The sequence below is a fragment of the Thunnus maccoyii genome, chromosome 4, assembly GCF_910596095.1.
Source record: "Thunnus maccoyii chromosome 4, fThuMac1.1, whole genome shotgun sequence".
In the NCBI taxonomy this organism is placed as follows: domain Eukaryota; kingdom Metazoa; phylum Chordata; class Actinopteri; order Scombriformes; family Scombridae; genus Thunnus; species Thunnus maccoyii.
This window is the reverse complement of record NC_056536.1, coordinates 14,525,017-14,547,518: the sequence shown is the minus strand read 5'-3', so window position 1 is coordinate 14,547,518 and position 22,502 is coordinate 14,525,017. Positions and strand designations below refer to the sequence as shown.

Genomic DNA, 22,502 nt, shown 5'->3' with positions numbered 1-22,502 from the left:
CTTTTCAGTTTTTTACGGGGATACCAAAAAATTACAATTAAAAATATTTTGCTAATTGCTTGACTTCAGATCGCCAATAATCGGTTAGCGTTTTATAAAATGCTCTTAAATGATGTCTGGTTAACTTTATTAATCGTGCCGTTTTTCATAGCTTGCAATAGGCAATGTTAAAAGTTCATGGTTTACCCTTTGATGTTTGGCCATAAAGATTAACCTTAAAGCTCCAAACAAAGGTGCGCACTGAGAAAATATATGGAAGGGGGAAAAAAAACAATATTTTATATCCTGCAACCACTTGTCATGTGAAATGTAGATGTCTTCGTCATATATCTGTTTCAGTTATCTTTTTGGATAATTTCGCTGACGTTTATATCGATTTGATTAAGATATGATTATGATGAAATATGATTATGATAAACATAAAAGGCAAAAAATGAAGGCCAGAAATGAAGCTTAAAGGGTGCGAATGCAACATCCAGCTGACCCACCAGTGATCCAATCATCACAAACTTATTCTGTGTAGCCAAACATCGTTCAAACCACAGAACATTAACTTGGTGGTTGAAATATGTCAGGCTGAAGTTTGGGGAAATGTTTAGGTCTATAGGTTGAGTTGAAGAGCAGGATCAAGATGAATATGTGTGTTTCTGTAGCATAGGATTATTCTGTCCTAAAACAATAGTCAGGTGCCCAAATGAACACTGACACATGTTTTTCTTGCTGTAATCATTCCTCCTGTTCATATTGACTATTAAGAGATCCTTTATATAAATGTAAGTGACAGGGGACAGAAAACACAGTTCCCCTTCTGTGCAAAAATGTATTTAAAAGCTGTCTACATTAGTCAAATCAAGTTAATATCTTTCAAAGTTAGTCTTTTTTGTTCCCTCACTTTGTTTTTTTCCTTTCTTTTTAGTTTTCCTTCCACTGCAGCTGAACGGGGAAACAGCGTCCATCAAGACACAACAAGGGAAATTTTAATAAAAAGGCTGCAACTGTGGAAGACATCCACTTTATTGATTAACTGACTGCTGAAGCCTCATATTATCTTCAGATAGACTACATTTTTGCTCAAAATGAGGACTGTAGATGTTGAACCTCCATCACTTACATTGTAAGCACATTTGAAGGGGATCTTATAATAGTCAGTATGCACAGGAGCAAAACCTGTTTCAATGTTCATTTGGGCACCTGACTATTGTTTTAAGACAGGCTTTAAAAATTGTGAATCTGTACTTTAATTTCTAAAAAATCATCATCAAAAATTCTTAAATGACAAAAAGCTTTACAAGTTAAATGTCTACAACTGCCTTAAACCCTGTTGCTGGAAACAGTGATCATTGTGAGTTTTTTGTCACTTGCTTTTAACATGTTAAAGTAAACACACCTGTTTTCCACCTCCCCAGTGACATCAGTCACTTCACCTACAAATAGGCTGGTCTCAGACTACCCACTCAAGTTTATGTCAGTGGATGTGACATGGGTCAGATAAGATTTGGCATCTTGCTTAATACTATGTGAGTACATAATGTTGTGCAAATGTGGAATTAAACTATTCACAGTCCTCTAAATATAAGCTAAACTCTGCCTTCTTTTCAACAGTGTTTTCCAGTGTTTTATCACTGTGCTTTCCATTCAGAAAAGAGAATGGGTTGATATCTCAACAGCAAAATTAACAGGTAAATCATTATTATGTTAGAAATGCAAATTTTAACAGTGTTTTCACATGGTATGTCACAAAATACTTGCTTTTTCAGAGGGAGATGTCGCATGTTTTTCTGAATACATGGAGATATGGATCCACAGGGCGAGGATCGAAGGGTTGGGGGTCTGGCTGTCTGGGGCCTTACGGATTCAAGGTAAATCTTCAGACGCAATGAAGCAACAAAATACAGAGAATTAATATGAAATAAAACGTGTTGTTTCTGAATCTCCTTTTGCTTTCTACAAGTCAACTTTGCATCTCTGGATCACCTCAACCTCCAGCTGTCTGCCTGCAGATTCTCACTGCACAAAGACCCTGACAAGAACTTTATCTTTAGAGTCAGTTACACTGGATGTTTTGTCCAGCAACAGGTATGTCCCTGTTTTTTAAAAAAAGTTTAATGCACATGCACTAATTCTGACATTTGACCTTAATGGCTTTGTGGTGACAATAACCAGAGGTTATATGTTGACTGTTCAGCACAGCTTCCATGTCCTCACACTGAATTTGGTCAAGAGGATAAGTCGGTTCGGAGGCAGACCTCACAGTTTCATGATGAAGTGTCCCATGGTTTCTGTTCTACCCAGCAGAGAGCACATCCGGTGTGACCCAGACTACATTCAGGTAACTGCTGATTAGAGATCATTGCATGTAGATCAACTTTTCTCTGTTTTCATTTGACTACATTTAGTAATAATAGTTTTATTTGTGTTGCACTTTTAAAACACAATGTCAGGAAAGTGTTTGACAGGATCAAAATAAGAGAAAATAGTAAGACTAAAACTAGGAGAAAATGACAATACACATAACAAATAATGATATAAAATCACAAATATGGATATAAAATTAAGGTCAACCAAATATTTCTGGTGTCTTTGTTATTCTAATAAGTTTTGCACATGTTCTCTCAGGTGACCAGACAAGTTCCTTATGACAACTGGAACAATGAGGTAGTAATTTTTTTTTTTTTTTTAATTCAGTTTTTTTGTTGAAATCAGTCCTTAAAAATATAAATACATTATAAATGTAAACAAATATATTTGTGCATGTGTATGAGTGAGGGAGAGAAAGAGAAAGATTATCTGTATCTGACTTTTTGTGCATATTTGGGTACTGTATGTCTTACAGCTGCACTGGTCACTGTCTCTGAATAATCACCTGATTGTATCTCTGGAGGATGTCAGTCTGATCCAGTTGAACATCGACATGAACGGACCAGACATTACAGTTCAAGGGAGAAGGAAAGAAGTCTTGAGCCCTGTCAAAGTAAGAAAGCTCAACAAATCCTGCCACTTAGTGGCCATTAACAACATTACAACTGAAATCCACGGTTTTTTAACTGTCTTTGGTTAACTCAGGTGATGGAAAATGAAGGTGAATTCTTGGCCTTGAAGCTGGTCAGTGGTCAGTACGCCTACAGTATGGAAGCAACGTGTCCAAAAGGTGGGTAACAAGCAGAGAATTATAGCTGGAAGTTACTTTCTTTGACACATTATGACATGTGGCTTTAACAGGTTTATCCCAGTCAGTGGGTGAGGAAGTACTCAGATCCTTTACGTAACCTTACATACTGTTCTTACCCTGACTCTTCACAGTATCTCCTCATAATTATTCTTTATACCAAACCTCTGAACCACAAATCTATTTTTCATTCATAAATACCTCATCAGTCATTAATGATTGTCAGATTCATCCCTAATTAAGCTTTCAGAGAGTTTATTCGTTTGACACGATTTGTTTATGATGAAAAAAACATTAAAATCACACTGTATCATTACCTAAAACAAGAGAACAGCAGAACAAAATGATTAAAATGAATTTTATTGAATGTGAAGAATACAAGTCATAAAAATACAGGTCAAAATTAACTCCAAACGCATGTGCAAAGATGTGTAAATGTTGAAATTTTCCCCTTTGGTATATTCTGGGTCACTGTAGGAAAAGTCATAAAGTTTCAGGTGAAAACAAAAGTGTTTTTACTGCGCTCCTAAATAAAATGGGTTAAATTTGACCTGAATAGTATGTAAGGGTCATGTAAAAGTACCAATACAACAATGTAAACGTACTCCATTACAAGTAAAAGTCCTGCATCCAAACTCATACTTAGGGAAGTATTAACAGCGAAAGTAAAAATGATATATTATCACACATAGCTTACTAGTGATGCATTTATTTGAAAGTGGTATTTTAGTGTTTGGGCCGAGGTGTAGCTAGTTTTAATTAGTTTAGTTTCACCTAAATCACATCGCAAATGAGTCTTGTTTACATTGTATATACAGTTCCGTAGTTTAGCCCAGTGATTTTTCAACTCCAAAAGGCATCAAAAGATGATTAATGAGGTTTGGAAAGAGGAAAAACAAAGTCCTGCTGCCTAAATTTGTATTTATTATTCTGGCTTCTCTTTAATCTTAGCTTTTTGTGAAATATTGGATAATTTAATATCTTTGGGCCTCACACTGTTATTTAAATGGAGCCATCTGAGAAGTTTATAGACACTGCTCTTTGTAAGCGGTTATAAGCCAGAAAGGTTGGGAACCACTCAGTTAATCTATAAGAGTGAATGGTTTTTTCATAAGCTTATCATATGTTTTTCATTGTGTAAAATCTGAAAAGTAACTATATTTGTCATATAAATGTAGTGGAATAAAGTACAATATTTCCATTTTAAATACATACTGAAGTAAGGTACAAATACACACAAATTGTACTTAAGTGCAGCACTTGAATAAATGTATTATTCCACCACTGATCCCAGTAAAACATTTTATCCATGATGTACATTTCAGTGACGACTTCTGCAGCAGATGAAACCGTGCTGCACATTTTCAAACGCCGCATGGGTTTGACCAAGCGAGGCAGCGATGAAAATGAAACACTGACAGTCAGTAATGTGTCAGTGAACCAGACAGATCATTTCACTGTGAACGAGACGAGTGAGTTTGTGACACTGATCATTCCTGCAGTCCAAATCCTCCAGACCAAGGTTAGTGCTGAGACAACATTTCCAAACCAGAGATAAATCATCATGGTGGTACATTCTGTGTAATGCAGTTGGGTCAGTTTCTGACATGTTGAGAGCATAAATACAATGTGTGTAAAACATCTAAACCAGGTTTGTTTTACAGGCCTGTGCAGACAACAAACAACTCTGGCAGCCGTTCTACAGGGTGGATGTTGTGCTCACCTTCAAAGAGACGAATCACAAAATGCACTGGACCATGGAGAACACACTGCCATGCACAGGTGAGTGTCCTGCTGATGAGCACAGTAAAACTAAAGTGGTGATTAATTATTGGGTGCTATTTTGACCACTGGCCATTGAAAGGTTTTTACTGTAGTCACACCAGGCAGTTACTTTTGTTTGCTGCTGAGTCAGTCAATGAATCATTCAACTTTACCACCTTTCAAACAGTTTAAAGTGAGACAGAAGTTCAGAGAAAAGTGACTGACAGAAAAATCCCCAAATATATTGTATATCACAAGAAAATCAAGAACAAAAAGCAATAGCCAGGCCAAAAAAACCAACATTTTGAGCTTATAATACAAACAGTATATTGATCAACTTCTATATTAACTTTACTTTGCCTTTATCATATTTAATAGCATTATCCTTTAGCTGCAGTTTCAATATCACCTAATAACACTACTAAAACATATCTCGATTTGACCGATATTTGATAACCTGCGATCTTATCTAACTCATTATTGAGATTCTATTTGCAATCACAGTTTTTACAGTCACAAAAATATAAAAATGTTAACATGTTTGGGTTGAATAGCAAGTCAAGCTGGTTGAATATCACTCAGGAAGGTAGAGTGTGCAAAATTGTGTAAAAAATGATCCAATAATGTTACCCAGCTACTTCAACTAAAAATCCACATGAAATTAGAAGAATAGGCCATAAATACAGCTTTTGGATGCTTTTGGATGCTTTTGACCTTTGATTTTACCTTAATAAAAATGTGAAATCATACCTCTACAGCCCTATCCACTCTCAACTTCAAAGTAATGAATTTGACTTCTGAACAACCGTCGTTGGACCGCTCCACCGTCCCTGCAGGAAAACTGAATGAGGCAGCTCCATTCGAAGAGATGAGTGTTGAGTTTTCCACAACTAATTCCCCTAACACGCAGACGGAGGCCAGCAGTTTTAATTTCCACATTGATGAGATGTCAAAGAGTCAAAGTGAGAATTTGTCTTCCTGGTTTGACAGTGACGCCGTTCCTTCTATTAATGTGACTGAAACAAGCTTTTCTTATTTTCAAAATGCAACCGTAAATGCTTCGGCGGAGACAGATTTTCTTGAGTCATCAGCATCACTTCTCCTCACAGTGGTTGCACCTGAACAAATGAGCAATAGCAGTTCAACACAGTAGTGACCAGCAATAAATAGAAATTAGACAGTAAACAAATGAAAAAAGCAAATATTGAGATTTGTGAGGAGCAAAAATCAGATAAAATTTGAGGAAAATGTATGAATAACTGTCACAAATGAAACATGTTTATCCAACTTATGTATTTTGCCAAATTCTGCAACATCATGTCCACTATCTTTTGTCAAATTAGACCTCAAACACAGTTTCAGCTTTTCGAACACATGCTTTAATCCACCAGCTTTTTTGATTAACATCTTTTATAAAAATTCTCATTGGTACCACATGCTGCACGTCTGTTTGCAGTCTTGAAAGGTGATGCGGTGGTCAGTTAGTGCTGTGAAGATTGATTATACAAGCAGAAATACAGCCAGACCTCTGCCAGCCGTTGCCTGCAGGTGGACATTATCCAGACACAGACAAGGCAGGCGTTAAATAAACACGTCTCTATCCGAGCAGCACAACAGGCTGATGCAGAGAAGACCCTGCAGTTGTTACAGCTGATGCCAACTCTTAGAGAAACCTTGTGTTATAGACGCTCATAATGAAGGTTTTCAATAACACAGAATGATGAATCTCACACTCTCAGAGGTTTTATGTTTATTAAGGGGAAACTGATGCTTTGCTTTGTTTTTTCTTCTGCAAAAGAAAAACAAAGGTTTCTGAATTTAAACAGTATTTCAGCTACTGTAGTATTGCTTTATGTAGCTTAGCTGCAGTATCCTGAATCAACAGGAGAGGGCACTATTGAATTTGTTTTCAGAAAACTCTCTTGATGGGCCGACAGCCTGCCTGCAAATTCTCTTTTTCCGAATTAAACAGTTTTACATGTTTTTCACTGGACTTATTTTCAATCTCAGTTGCTTTTTCATGAAATACCCCTAAGCAATACAAAATGTAGTAGAGAGGGAAGTTCACTTAAACCTAGTATGCATCTTTGCCAGTATAGTTAATTAGTTGCTTTGAATATTACTACCTTTAAATGTATCTATACATAATCACAGGTATGATCAAAATTCTAGTGACTAAAATGACAGAAGATGTTTAACTTTTGTTTCCACCGCTGTTTTTCCACCTTTGTTATTGTGACCTCCTGGTATGCACCCAAGCGTCTGTAAATGATAACAGTGCAGTGTTACGCAGTTACATGCATCATATACAATGGGCTGTGGGGCAGAAAATCTAAACTTCCTTGTGCCTTTGGTCCCCATCTGCTCAGTGAACTTATGAGCAGGAAATGGAATAACTGGTGCAAAAAGCACGCCAACATCCCCGCTTCTTTCATGTGGCCTCTCTCGGCCATTACTCTATCTGTACCGACTGTTAACTGTCTTTACAAAGTTAAAAATCCCTTTCATGTTTCAGTGTTTCTTTTTTGTTTTAATTTCAGTCAGAACATATGGTTTGCACATCTGGGAGATGCTAAGCATGGTGGCACCCAACCCCCACTCACACTGCTTCTGTGAAGTGATCCATATATGGTCTTCATTGTTATTGCTCATAATCACTCATCATTATTATAAACAAGTCCTGTCTTGATTGGCCGCTTTGAGGTTTACTGTGTAAAGATGCTTAATAATGTGAACTTTCAGAATTTCAAACACAGACAAGACCTTAGGAGAGAGTGAAAACTTTCGCTGGTGATGTTTAATTCACAGCTGTAGACATCTTCCTTCGCTCAAACCTGCGACTGAATTTGCCACCTGTGATTAATCTGAGTTTCCTGATGTGACCGGTTGTGTATGGGTGACATCATTTCTTTAAACAAGGAACACTCTGTGCAGACATTTACAGTAAATGATTGTTTGGATTACATGTTTCTCATGATTAGATCTCGCTGAACTTATCTGCAGACGCCACCATGAAGCTGCAAAAATTTAATATTTCTAGTTAATGCTCAGTGTAGTCAGACCTCCCGAAAGTGGTCTAACAACAAGACAAACAGCTTGTGCCATTGGACCACAAACAAGCCATCAGATCATATCAGGAAATTTAATAAGTGTATCTCACCTCAGCTTATTTGAGAGTAACCCCATATGATCCTTTATAATAGAAAGGGAGTGGCATTAACTGAAAATTTATCTAAAGACACCAAAATGAAGTCAAAATTACTATTGTGGACAATTTTTGGTCATTAAATGCCACTTCAGCATCCTCTGCTCTCCAGCTACTCGCTCTCAGCACCACATTTTTGGCGTGGCAGGCTGGGTTTCATGCCACTGTAGAGACGCGGGGAGCAACGGGGGGAAGGAGGCTATGTGCGGCTTTGAGTGGTTTGCTGGGCCTCTTCATCTCGCTCGGCGGGTAATTACAGAATCATGGGTCAACCACGCATGTAACCACGGTTACGTTGCACAGTAGCAGATGTGCTCATGACATTATCCAGCACCAGAGCAAAAGGTAAATAAAAACAGATGCAGCTGGTTGCTACGGACCTTCGCCAAACTCTCGTACACCCCTAATTGTTCCCATGTGGGCCTGCTGTGCTGTGAGTAGTAAAAGGGGCGGGCGGGTATGCCCTGTTTAAGAAATGCCCGTGTTCCTCAGCGGGAGAAATTTATGAATGGGGCAATGAGCCTCTGATGGTGGCTGTGGTGGTGTGTGTTTATATGTGTGTTTATGTGTGCGTCTGGCCCCGATGGCATTCAATGGAGGGGCAATATCATGAGTAAATACACAATTTCACTCATTCTTACATCATGTTTGCCTCTTTCTGTCCTCCAGGCCTTCTCTGAGCATCCCCGCTTGCTCGAAGGCCCGCTGCTCTTAATGCTTTCTTTGCTAAACCGTGCCTGGATGTGTGTGCGTGACACTGCACAATGTCAGGGAGGTCTCTGCTTGGCCCTGTGCCAGGCCTGCTGCAGCCCAGATGAAAAATTGAGGAAGAGGCTCGATTTCAGAGATATCCTGTCTTCACTTGGCATCTAATTACCGTACACAGACTGCACATGGGCTAGTGTGGTGTGTGATTGTGAGCGTGTGTCTACAGGTTCACAGGTATAGGCCTATTTGTTGCAGAGCGTGCTCGCTAACGACACACAGGTTACCGTGAGAGGAGGCTCGAGGGTGGACTTGAAATTCCTGATTTAGGGGCCTGTTTTTGTAATTCGATAAACAATTTGACATTTCCCACATCTTCTGTGTCGCTTCCGTTTAGCTGGAATGTGGTCTATCCTCTTTTCACCGCACACACACACGCGCATACACACACACACACGCACACACACATGCACTTACAGGTCTTACACTATGAAGCTCGCTGCCAACAGCGCGTGCCTCCTCTCCCTCTCTCATTAACCGCAACTGTCAGATCCTCCAGATGAGGAGCAATTAAACCAGATAATAAACACTCGCCATCAATTCCTGTTTGTTGATGTTGTTGTTGTTGTTGTTGATGTCGACGAGCTCGGGGCTCCTCTCCTGCCACCTTAGTGCTAACTAGTACTTGAGTAACACACGAGAGCAGCAAGGGAAGAGTCCTTCATAACACTGAAAAGGCCTTTACCTGCTGCATGTACGGCAACACTAGGCTGATAATAAAAACGGCACAGTGAATGTTAACAATTAGATCCTAATCAGACACAGCTCACAGAGGCTGCTCTTTTATCCCCAGGCTTCACAGAAAAGGCAAACAAAGCGCTGCAAACTGTCAAGATAAAAACACTACTTGGGATTGGTCGTGTCTTAGGGCTTCTTAAAGGGCAGTAATCTTGCCGTGCGCTGCTTCCTGAGATGACGTGCTGTAAAGACTCCTGTGTTTGCTCTTGTGTTGGAGTGATAAGGCCGCTCCTCATCACGCCTCACTTCAGACGAGGCTCGTCTCCCCTGACGATGAGAAGATGAGAAGGTGTTGGAGGGACAGAGAGGGGCAGACGTGAAGGTTTTTTACACTGTAGATGATCGGGGTGATGACAGGAAAAGTGATGAAAGATGTTCCAAATGAGAGACAGAGAACTGAACCTGAAGCTTTTCTGTTATTTTGAGGAACATCCTGAATTACATACTTCCCTTTTTATGTTAATGTACACTTGTATGATGAGAAATGTTGATGACACTAAGTTTGAACCTGGATTTGTTCTAATAAGCTGAACTCCAACTGACCTCCCGAAAGAGGCAAAGGTACATGTTCACTCATGATTGTTTAGCCTGTGAAAAAAAAAGTGCCTGGGATGGTTTTTCACTTAAATTTGAAGGCTGGACAAAGCATTCTTAGGAATTTAAAGACAATACCCTTTCTTTTCAAGGCTATAAAAACATCTATACAGCTGTACAAGGTTTCCTGATCCAAAGGCAAAGTACGTGTCAGATATTCCTATTACCAATCAGGATGGCGTGGCCTGGAAAATAATATACAAGATGAAACTGTGGCCTGTTAAAAAAAAACGGATCCGATTTCCCTTTCTATGTGGAAAAATGGATGTGGCCTCTTGTTTTGAAACCATATTTCCCTCAAAAACACTCTGAAAACTAAACAAAATTGACAGTGTTGGATTTATTGTCTTCTGCTCTTTTGTCTTCGCTGGCCACTGTTTGTGCCTTTGCCATGGAAACGGCAGGGTTATTTATCTTTACAGCCCTTTTACAATAACGTCCCTTTCCTGACCAAACAACAGAGGAAATATCAGGTCAAGCCTCTTCCCCCTTCTAATGATCAGGTCAAATCAGCCTCAGTATTTCAGACGCTTCATGCACAGTCACACGTGTGCCCACACGCAGTTATTGTATTGATGAGAAACTACAGTTTGTGATTAAGATTTCCGTCTCCTTAGCGTGTTGTTTTTTTTAAGACTTTTTGTTCTTTAAGTGGTTGTAGTGTTAAAGGAAAAGGGAAGTGATGGTATGCTATTTATGTTCTGGATGTCTGAAAGCTCTAAAAGTGGCTTCAGACTGAAACACTAGATGGAGACAGAGAAAACTGACTCCCAGGTTGCATTTTAGAAACAGGTCTGAGACAGTTCACAGTGTGTGAAACACAGGACAAGCCAACTCACAAAGAAAGCGTTGAATATATTGTCTCCAGTTTTTTGGGGTTTTTTTGCATTTTTTCCTGTGTTAGAAGACGTGTTTAACATGTCTCTCAAAGGTTATTCAGAATTTAGCTTCTTTCTGACAGAAATTTAGAAAACCTTCTGAGTTTTACTTGCTCTGAGTGCTGCATTTTTCCTCTTCACAGGATAAATCTAATAATCTCCTTTTCTCAGATAAAATGTGCTCTGTGCAGTCATCTGTGAACATCTTGCAAATCCTTGTGACTTGTGTATACTCTAGTATACTTTAGCTGTCGGGTGCTGTCCCCTCTCCTAGCATGGGGGAGAAGAGCAATTACTCCTTTTAAGGAGCTGTTCTCGTGAAAGTTGCCTAGAGTATATGCAGACTACTTTCCTCAATCCACATAAACAGCGCTGATAATAGAGGAAACTGACAATTTAGATGAGGAGGAATAAGCATAAAAGCATGAGGTGCGTAGAAAGTGCATGTCACAATTAAATTACTTAATGGGTGAAAGTCCCACGATAGATCACATGTAATTTACATCAAGAGTCACTGTAATAAAGACTTTGTAAAACTTACATTGAAATTCAATTAGAGTGTTGAATGCATAACCAAAGCCGTGAAAAATGAACTCATTGGGGGTCCCTTTTCATTACTGCCCTGAGGCAAAAGAGACCATTAATTTAATACATTCCGTGTTTTTTCACATGAGCATTTTTAAGTTAGTGCATATTTCCGCCCTAATGTATCTAATACAAAGAGAGAGCCTGCCAAAGACTGCATTATACAAGCAGCAAAGAACCCCCCCCACCTCTACATCCACCACCACCACCACCACCCCCTCTCCAGTTGTTACCTTGAGTAGTCAGACCACTTTCAATCAGTCAAGCTTGAAAAACGACCTGGCCCTAAAAAAAACAAAACAACAAAAGAAGAAATTATGATATTGTTTTATTGATTCATAGCGCGGTTGAATATTCCTATACTGCAGGTGCCGCCTCTGGCACAGGGGTACAAACAATGGCGCTGACTCTGACTGTAAACAGTTAAACGGCACGTCTTAATTAAGATATTACTGTTTTATCTTAGAACAGTGGATCTGCACCCTTCAGTCAACCACAAAGCCAAAACAAAACAGGGACCCCTTCAGATGTTTCACCCTTAAGAGGAGTGCTAATTAAAAGACTGTTTCATTAACTGTTCCAGCTTGGTAAACTAGGGGTCAATAGACTTTACAACACATAATGATTTGGAATATAATTACTGTGTAAAGGGAGCTATGAAAAATACCTTCAAAATGAAGCAAAGTTGTTTGTCGGTCCAACAATGACCCAGTGTGTCAGTCTTGGTTAACGGAGTGCAGAGGGCAGGTCATGTTAGCTGCTGTCAACTTGATGCACCAACAGTTTATCAACCTCCTTTGCACCTTTATACTTTATACACACGGCTGCCGTTAAGTTAGCGGCTAGGGAGTCACAATAAACCACAAACACTCACTAATACTTTTATTCAGCTTTGTTGCAAACAGGTGAGGTAATTACAAACCAGTTAATATCATCTATAATAACTTTGTAAGGGCTCTTTTTGCTGAAAGTGGTGAAAACATTTGAAATCATATTCTATTGTCATTACTCACATTGCAGGTGTGAAAACATTTAAACTTGCCAGCACTTTTGAAATAACTGTTTTCACACGCAGGAGGAAAACCCATAAGCAGGTTTTCACATGTAGAAATTAGTTTTAATTGTACAAGCTATGGTCTTGCTCAACTCATGATCCTTTTTTTTTCCCCCTCTCATTGTTTTTCCAGCTCTGTACACACAGGCTGTTAATGAAATCAGCCCGTAGAACAATGCCTCTTATAGTCGACAATTCCTCTAATGAGTGAATGCAAACAGCATGTGAAAAGTCTTAAAACACATATTTTTTTTAGGATAAAGATGAAAGAGAGTGACACTGAAGCCCCGTCTAGGCGAATCCTTGTGGGGGAAAAAAAAACATGTATTATTCATTGAAAAACTGTGAATGTTAGTGCTTCTTTTCCTTGTTTCAGCACGCATTTTTCCATTTGTCTTGTGATGCTAAATTTTTAACGTTTTCCCCACATCGCATTGATGTTGCATATAATTAGTGGCTTTACAACAAAATCACTTCTGACACCACCGTGTTCGCAAATTAGAATACTTCAGATAGGGAAAATTCAACTGGGAAAATGGGGCTGGGAGAAGTATGAAAGTGGTCTAAATATTATATGCACGGCCCCGCAAATGTGACAAAATCATTTGAATTAACAGAAAAGATGTGAAGGCTAATTGAAAACTCTTGGTTTATTTATATACGTTTAGAAAGCTCATCATGTTTTCAACAGCAGGATGTGCCCTCCACAAACACGACACCACATTCTATGCAGAAAAAGAGCAGGAAACGCTGAAGTGCATATTTGATTTATTTATTTTCACCCAGACGGATACTCAGAGCTTTATACAGATTTTGCCATTTGGAGGTTGAAATAATGGATGGGGCGCTCATCCATTTTTAATTCCTCCATGTTGTGTGAAGGGTAAACATGCTGTTTGAGATGTCTTTTCTCTGCTGAACTGTGTTTTCTCATTATGAGGCTGTGTATAGGGAGCAAAAACTAGTCACGGAAGTCCTTAAAGTGTATTGCAACAAGTCATTGAGGGTGACTTTCCAATAATGCCTATTCCCAAAAGCCACTCATTTCTGAAGAAGAAAAAAAAATCAGCCTCCATAGGTGCTCTTTGTCATGTAATATACTGTATATACGCACACAAATCCAATGATGGTTGTGATTTTCTTTTAATTAATTTGTAGCACTCAGTGATCTAAGGACAGGGATCTTTGTTGACAGACCATCCACCCATGGGAAGTTATTCTGCTAGTAATACAGTGCAACAGCTCTCAGTTTGGACCCAGACACCAGCCCACAGATCCACTGATAATTTGGAATCATTTTTAATAAGTCATAATTACACAGAGGGTCTGATTGTGCTCTGCAGCCCTTGAAAATGAAATATGTTACATTGGGGCCTGATGGTAAAGGATATTGCTTGCCGTTCATACATAATTGAGCAATCTTGAATGTCAAACCAGTGGGAGAAAATGCAACAGAAGCAACAGTACACCTCACCACAAAACTACACAGCATCCTCTCCTCTCTGAGCCAGCCAGCAGAGAGGAACATGTGTTATGTGGTGTACCGAAGTGCCCGAAGGAGGTGTACATTGACAGGTTTCGTATTCGAGAGTGTTTTCCCCAAACTGCTGCTCTTTAAGTACAGCTTTTTTTCTATGTGGATCTATTTTTTTTGCCAAATTGCTGAAGAAAGATATCTTTCTTTAAAGACCAAACACCAAATCAACTCATGTATTTTGTCCTAAAAGGATGATTAAATTAGCTAAAGAAGAATACCGTTTGTATTTAAATGAAAATGGAAGCGTAGATGATGAGAGATGAGGATCGTTTTCTTCCGGTCTCTTTCTCTGTGCCTCTGATGGAGGATGGAGGTCTGGCAGGAGGAAGAGAGTTGTCTGTAAACAGATAACCTGACTTTGTTAGTAAATGAAATACACAAGAGCTCGGGGATGGAAGCTTTTTATTTCCTCCTCCTCTTCATAGATAAATGACTCGCTGTCTCCTGAGCAAAGAGCCAGCTTTATATTTTTGACGTTTTCGTGTTTAATGTGTTGTATATTTTATATGGCCCATCTTTATGCTCTGCCTTTTTGCATTTTCTTTTAAAGCTCAAATGCAGTTATTGATGCCCTGCCTCTAGTACATTATGCATTATTTGTTAGTAAGTACCATTTTTGCATATTGACGGTAACAAGAAAATGCATGTATGGAAATTCTAATATAAATTGACTTATATGTATAGGCCTAGACTCTGCTCACGAAGCTCTTCTGCAAATAATATATAGTTCTTTATGTTGCTAATCCTGAGGAGCAGTCTGGAAGACTACCGGCTTGAAGTGGGAGAAAAAAAAAAACAACCTGGACATTTAGCTTTTAAAGACTTTTATCTTATATTACAGGAATGACAGATTGTGCCTCTTTCTAAGGCTTTTATGCTTTGTTTCAAGGGGCCTGGGAAGGGGGGAAGAGAGATGCACGAGGAGACGAAGGGTGATATTGATAAGGATGGAAGGTGCAGAGGAGTGTACTCCAGTGTAATGCAGCTTTATGATGCCCTTTTTCATTTAGCATGAATGGTTTTTATGATTCCATTTCTTAGGTGAACAGGGATGACAGAGGACACACTGAGACACCCTTTGCCATCTTCACGGTCAACGCAAAAAAAAACAACAAAAAAAAACAAAAACCTTCCACTAAGTGTCTAAAATTGATATTCAGGCAGAAATATGAGTGGAAATCTGGCTGTGAAGTTAATGTGTTTCCTTCAAAACAGCTTTCGTTTGTACAACCTGGCTGATAATAAGCTGCTACAGCTGCTCTGAAAATATTCACCCCTCATTAACAATTTGCACATTTTGGTAAAGCTACACAGTTATTACCTTGTTATCAGATTTTTTTCTTTGGGATTTTTGAAATGTGGAAAAAAAAATCACTTTTTTTAATCAAAGCATTACATTTAACACACTGAGCTCTTATTAACACCCTTTATTAAACACCCGTTTTTCCTTCTGAGGAGTGTTTTCCCCACAAATTTGTGAATTCTCTTAAACCGATTGAAAAGTACAAAACCCTTACTGTCGGCTGCTACAAATTATATTCAGGTGGACTCATATAATATAAGACACTGTGTGTGTTTCCAGTCCTTTCTAACATAGATCATCACCTTTCTGTCACTTCAATAAACACCAAGAGACAAAAGATGCAATCTTGGTGTGTTTTCTAACTGCACGAACCAGAGCTGCAAAACATTCCTGAACCTTTATTCTTTACATTTTCACACACAGTAACAAGGAGATTTGTTTTTTCTTTTTTTTTTTCTTTTGGTCTTGTTGCCAATTCTTGGACAGCATCCACAACTGAGCTCCATGTCCCTTTATGATTTTTTCTAAGGGTAAGTCAACCTTATATCGATGTTTGAGGGGGAAGTTAAAGAAAAAGAAAAAAATAAAAACATTTGAACAAAACCATTGAGATACAGTGTAATCCAGCGATAAAGCCTGAGAAACATGAGCAGTCATGTAAGTCCAGAAGAGGGTGAATCCAACTCAGTAAAGTAGTTATTTTAAACATTGATTTATTCCTTAAATTATTCATCTCTCTTTCCATTTTCTTTGTTTTGTTGGACATCTATTTGCTTACTCAGTCTAAGCTTTTCTTCCTCAACTTCGAGTGTATCGGGGTTAACTTTTCTTTTCCTCTACACATGTTTGCCAGTACTCGGTGTTAGCTCTGTAGGGATAAGGGGGGGAAAAAAAGGACATGAACTTTTTATGGGTCATATTTCTGATGCTTTTGTCATTTTATGTTCTTCAGTTGGGTTTATTTCTGTCATGGATAATTATGTTTTAGATCCCATCTAGGATTATAGATCTTTTATGTTCAAAAGTAATGAAACATCTGTTATTTCTGTCAGTAAATGTTGGTGAAACTTTAAACAAACATTATTATATCACACAGAGCAGATCCCGTCTATGACTGTAAGCTGATTGATACACACTGATACATCTTTATCCACCGACTTTGAGTTTAAGCAGAACAGCTGATGTGTTTCTAAATAAGAAAATAAGGAAATTGTAATAATGCGGAGGTACTCAGCATCTGATAAACTCATATAAATCCTTTAACGCTGGATGTAAGCGCACCTCGATGCTCAAACAGAGACCTGAAAAGGTTTGTAAAACATATTAGAGGAATGCTTTGGATGGACGACTTCCTTGATTCTTACTTACTCATCTCCGCTCTGTGATCCCGATACCGATACTAGCGGTTAAAGCATCCACTTCCCAGGAGCAGGGCATCATTTTTCTGTCTCTCAATAAGGTTTTGTGGGTTTATCCTCTGTGTCTAAGGCACATAAAGGCTTTATAAGGGTGCTTACAGACAGACTCGAGCAGAATCAGGCTTTTTGAATCTGTTTAAATGATTTTAAAGGCGGGGCTGAAGGCTATGATTTTCTGATTTATTGCTTCCCCCTCTTAGTTCAGATTGATGTTTTGCTTTTCAATGCCTTCCTGCTTTTATGGCATCATCTTGTGTCCAGAGATGTGGCTCCTCCAATAAAGAGCCTTTTAACTTTGCTCACATTTCTATAAAAAACAAAAGGATGAGCAACTGTTTTGAAAACTTATGGAAATGTATTGTATATTAACAGTATTCCTGCATGTGTGTACAAGGCATGTGTGTGATGTGAATGAGAAACGATTCCTGCAACCAGTAACACAATGCAATATAAAAAGAAACTATGTGGATATTTTACCACTGGCAGTATACTTATAATTCTCCTTGAGGCTTTCAGTAAGGGACAACAAATCACATGTTATTTTATGCTGCTGTATTAAGACGCATGCAACAAGAAAATCCTCTGAACCACAGCGTCCTCATGTCATAAGTGTCACATTGGGCTGTTGTCTAAACAAAGACATGGCCTGGAAACAAGAAGGAGTTAGGGGGACAGGTTAGGCACAACGAGAGACATCCATTTTAATTAAATGTTACACAGTCCCACTCCCAGGCCTTAATACAAGTAGGCTTACTGCAAAGATCTCATTTAGGACAAACAAGATGACTGCATCTTTCTCTAACTATCACCCACAGCCGAGGAGCGCCCTGTGATACAGGGCTGTAAAATGACTGATGTTTGTAAAAAGCGACATTTCTGCCTAGTAAGCACTTCTACAGGGACGCTCCTGAGTTTTTATGTGCGGGTTCATAAACTCCCAGACTAATGCACCCTGACACTCTGTTTTGATATCATTACAGCATTATACTCATCCTTTTTTGAGTGAAAAAATGCAAGTACTTAGAAAGTCGAAATTCATAAATAAATTTATGTCAAACTGCACTTAATATTGATTTTGTTAGTGTACAGATTCAATAATAAGGTACCGAGTGCATGAATATTTAAATATAATCTTCATTTCTGCATCTCCTAATGGCCTTTTCTCCTCTACACTCAATTTAAACACAATTTGGAAACTATAATGTATTGAAAATGACTGGAATTCAGCAATAAATCATTGCTGGGATACTGTGGCCCTTTTATAAGATAGTCCAATATTAGTCCCCGAGGGGATCCGCACAATTAGATTTCTGTTTTTTAAACTTAGCAATTATCATTCCAACTATCGTTTGACTAGAAAGTGTTGTCTCCCCCTTTTCCAATTTCCATGCAGAAATGGAGAAAAGCCTAAATGGACTGCACAACAAAGAGGCTAACCAGAGACGTCAAAGGTCAAATTACAGGCAGTGAAGGACAACCACAGACCATGCAAATGATCTCCACTATGTTACTTTGTTTTTACTGTTTGCTGGAAACTCAGCAACCTGCATAAAGTCAGTTATTGTTAACAGCTAATGGATAAAAGTAAAAGAAGAAGAGTGATGTGTAGTTCAAGGCAGCAGTCCAAGCTGGCGTAAATGAATGAACAAAACCCTCTAATAGGCATGTGGAGCCACAGCGTGCGATCCATATGATGGCTATCAATAATTCATTCTTGGCTTTGGCCTTTTGGGAGACATTAAGGTAATATGAAGAGCAGTCAGGCCAAATGGTTTGCAAATCCCTTTTAAGCAGGATACACGGTATCATTTACCTGATTTCTGCACAAGTAGCAACTTTATAGTGTGTCTAACTGTTTTTGATAAGCACAATCAAAGACACTTGTGTTTATTTCACTTGATGTACTTGTAACGTATTGTGTGTATAAAGATCGGAGCAGGATAGCAATATCAACACAATTGATCGATTTTGCTCATTGCGGTTGCTTCTTTTATTGTTGTGATGTGACAAAACATAAAAGTGACATTAAAAATTAACAAAACATAAATAAAAATGAATATTTAACAAGAAAAAACTGTTTTTGTTATAAAAGTAATTTATAAACCAATTAGATTGGGACAAAGTGTGGGTCCCAAACTCATATGGGCTTCACACTCTGCCACATTGACAGCTGCTAATAGTTTGTTGTTGGAACTTCCTCTGTAAGCAACTTTGCCCCGGCCCATGTGGTTCTTGTTCCTCAATCACACTTTGTTGTCTTTACTCACCCTAAGAAAAGCACCGCTTCAGCATTAATAATTGGCTTTTCAGAGACATTTTGATTTGTCCCCACTCTTGGATGGCATATGGATATGATTTGTTTGCAGAAACAGGCTTCCATTCACACACAAACGGTCAATTGATCTCATATGATAAAAGTTAACTGAGGAGGATTAGCAGACTTTAATCGTTACCCAAAGCTGACTGGAGGGGAAGGATTTTCCTGAAAATGGTTTTCCGGGTGGCAACAGCATAGAGCGCATAAGCAACACATGAGGAGTTTGTTATCATTTCTGCATCCCAGCTTGTTTTCCCTGCATGTGAATGGAGTGAATATAGACTATAGGCTTAAAGCAGTTTGACTCCTCAGCTCAGTGATTAGTCCACACACACCATATTATGTAAAGGTGGCCCGGCAGTGGCGGCTAATGGCCTTCCTGTCTCTATAAGTTATTGATGTAGCCTTTTGTGCTGCAGGGTCGCACATAAAGGCCCCTCTTTTTAATTCACAGTCACCCATGGTCAGGCTAAATGGCTGACAGTGGAATTGGAGGCCCACGTTTATTCCAGTACACACTTATATGCACATATACTTTGTTTCGAAAATGGCTATTGACATTGACTGAAGAGCTTGAGCTGCTTTTCTGCAGTGTTTCTACAAGGTTAAATATCTGAATCTATGTGTTTTGTTTTGTTTTTTTGCTTGTGTGTGAAAAATGTCTTCCTGTGACAGATTAATAGAAAACATGTCTTGAAAATATATGTCAGAATACACAACACAGAGGACATCTAAAGGCACAACTGATGATGTATGTTTGCTAATCAGAAACTGACAGTTAAAGTACTTCAACTGTCTTTGTACTACCAGTATTTAAGCCTGTATTTCTCATTTGTTTATGTTTTCATTTGCATACACTTACATGCACAAACATGTCTACACTGAATACACTAAGAGATTGTGCCGCTTGCAGAAAAAGGAGACATTTTTACTAGTTTTTCCATAAAAAAAACCTGCCATGAAGTAGCTGTATAACATGTGGTACAACATGTGTAGTGTACCTGGCAACTGTGGCTGGCAATATCTCTAATTCAAGCTTCATAATGTAAAAGCGAGGCCTGGCAGCCCTTCATGTTAATTGTGTCTGCGCCTTAAAACAAAGCTTGTTTTTGCAGCCTAACACTGATTACAAAATGTTGCAGAATTCTGATCTGTGCATTTCTGAGCAGCACTTCATTTTTTTCTCCCTTGAGTAGATTATTAAAAATTGATCATTCTTTGTAATAGCCTCATTTCTGTCGGTTTTCATATTTTAATCCTGTTTTAAGGAAAACATGATACATTAATCAAATATGACAGAACATACTCTTAATGTAATCATGCAGGGGAATATGAATTGCAAATGCCTCTCCACCCCACCGCCCCCCCTCCACCCAAATGTACTTCCATTAATGTTACAAAATAAAATAATCATGACCATTTTAAATAGAAATCAACTACATGGAATGCGACGGAATATTTTAGAATTGGGTTTGTGTGAAATGGGCGAAATGTGGAGTCTTTACATCAAAAGTCAGCGGTGTAATGCTGTGAACAAGCGCTGGCGCCTTGGGACAGCGACTCAAGACAAATGCGAGACGACGCACGCTTCGCCAGGCCCCATTTCCTCGCTGATCGAGATGGAACACAAGTTTTCTGTGTCAGGAACAAAGATTCTTCTTAGCTGAGATGATTCTTGACTAATGGTACTGCGTCATTTCCTCCGCTGTCCTTGTTGACTACATTGACAGGTTGAGCCTAGGAGTCCTGGATGTATAAGAGTGCACTGCAGAGATTGCACGACATCTCTCCGCTCACAATGGATGTTTAAGAAATTAAAGATAAAGACGCATGATTTAAAAGAAGAATGAAAAGCCCTCCACAACTGCAAAAACAACTGGTGCCTTGGAGTTCCTGAGATGTGGAAATTAGTGCACTGATGAGGACATCCTGCAATTAATGTAATACATTATGAACGACTAGGCGCCACTATAGATCTGTACAGGATTGCATTTAGAGACTAAAATATCTCATCAGCGTTTGGAAGTTTTCCTTAAAGAGATTGGGACCGAGCATTCCAGAGACATTCACTTGAAATGGAGAGGCACCTTTCAAAACAAGTCAATATTCAGCACAGAAGAAAGAGGTCCTAATTAGATTCATTTGCCTCGTGGATCAATGTTTTCCTAGGGATGTGAGTTATAAAGTCAGAGTGGAGCATAAATAATCAAAAACAAATAAAGTTGTGTGTTTGGAGAAATATGGCTGATAGTGCTCATAAAATCTCAGCCCAGCATGGAAAAGCAGAATGAATATTTAAAGATGGGAAGGAAAGAAAATAGCTCAGGTAGGGAAAAAAAAGAGGCAGTTTCTAAAAAGGTCTGACCTTGGCCAGCAGAGTGGAGGAATCCTTTAGAGGGTACCTTGGCCATACTTAGTGAAAAGTAGATAATTTGTTAATGTCACGCACTTGTTGGAAATGGCAGATAAATGGATTTCAGCCATTATTTTCCAGCCTAAGTGAAGTGAAGGAGGAAACGTTGCGGAGAGGACAAACCCAGTTATGACTGATAAGTGTCTAAAAGCTAATGAAGGCTGGCTAGGCCAAGGTCAATGGCTGCTAGTGAGATGCTATGTGCTGCTCCGTTGTCCTGCCGCTTAAATATAGAGGAAATATACATTGAGCTTTTAACACCTTGAAACATAGGAGAGACTGGTATATGAAATATGGGCATGTAATGGCTTTTTAATGACGGCCTCCCAGCCCACTATTCTGGCCTGAGATTGGAAATCGGAGGTGAACCTTGATATCACTGCGCTAAGTGCTTGTAATGCACCGTAACTTCTGGCCATCCTGTTGAGCGAGACAGTTCAGGCCAGGAGATAAATGCCCCTGTACTGGACAGGGGCTTGTGCTGGCAGGAGGACACGGCACTCCCTGTGATCCCAGCGAGACTTACTCCGTAGGTGAAAACAGTGACAGCTCAGTAAGCAGTGATTTGTTGATTTGCAGGTCAAAAGATGTCAATAAAACCGGGTTGGAAAGTTGGTTGAAAAGTGAAGATTTTCAGACAATGCAGGTAGGATCTGCTCTTCATTGACATAGTCATTTAAATGCTGGTGAAACAATTGTTATATGTCTGCACTTCAACCGAATTTAGCCCAGTTTTAACCAACACACACATTTTAAAAGAATAAT

The 22,502-nt window shown here is 38.9% G+C and overlaps 1 protein-coding gene across 2 annotated transcripts; it reads left to right on the top strand.

Moving 5' to 3' along the window:
* The first annotated feature begins 1,091 nt into the window (after positions 1-1,091).
* Positions 1,092-19,025, top strand: c4h1orf127 (chromosome 4 C1orf127 homolog). 2 transcript variants are annotated; one of them, XM_042407763.1, is made up of 13 exons: positions 1,092-1,114; positions 1,407-1,517; positions 1,603-1,679; positions 1,758-1,859; positions 1,952-2,076; positions 2,186-2,329; positions 2,617-2,655; positions 2,834-2,971; positions 3,064-3,148; positions 4,492-4,688; positions 4,831-4,948; positions 5,689-5,892; positions 18,401-19,025. In XM_042407763.1, exons 2-13 carry the CDS (start codon positions 1,480-1,482, stop codon positions 18,475-18,477), a joined length of 1,344 nt encoding a protein of 447 aa, XP_042263697.1. In that variant the 5' UTR covers positions 1,092-1,114; positions 1,407-1,479; the 3' UTR covers positions 18,478-19,025. The 2 variants fall into 2 exon arrangements, with proteins under 2 accessions (XP_042263697.1, XP_042263696.1); XM_042407762.1 differs by lacking the exon at positions 18,401-19,025 and having other exon boundaries at positions 5,689-8,081.
* Positions 19,026-22,502: the final 3,477 nt, after the last annotated feature.

Bases quoted from the DNA above. Each gene is read 5' to 3' on its own strand.
- c4h1orf127 (XM_042407762.1), top strand. From the start codon at position 1,480: ATGGGTCAGATAAGATTTGGCATCTTGCTTAATACTAT. The intron at 1,680-1,757 runs GTAAATCATTAT...TTGCTTTTTCAG, and splicing joins CTCAACAGCAAAATTAACAG to AGGGAGATGTCGCATGTTTT. The intron at 2,330-2,616 runs GTAACTGCTGAT...ATGTTCTCTCAG, and splicing joins GTGACCCAGACTACATTCAG to GTGACCAGACAAGTTCCTTA.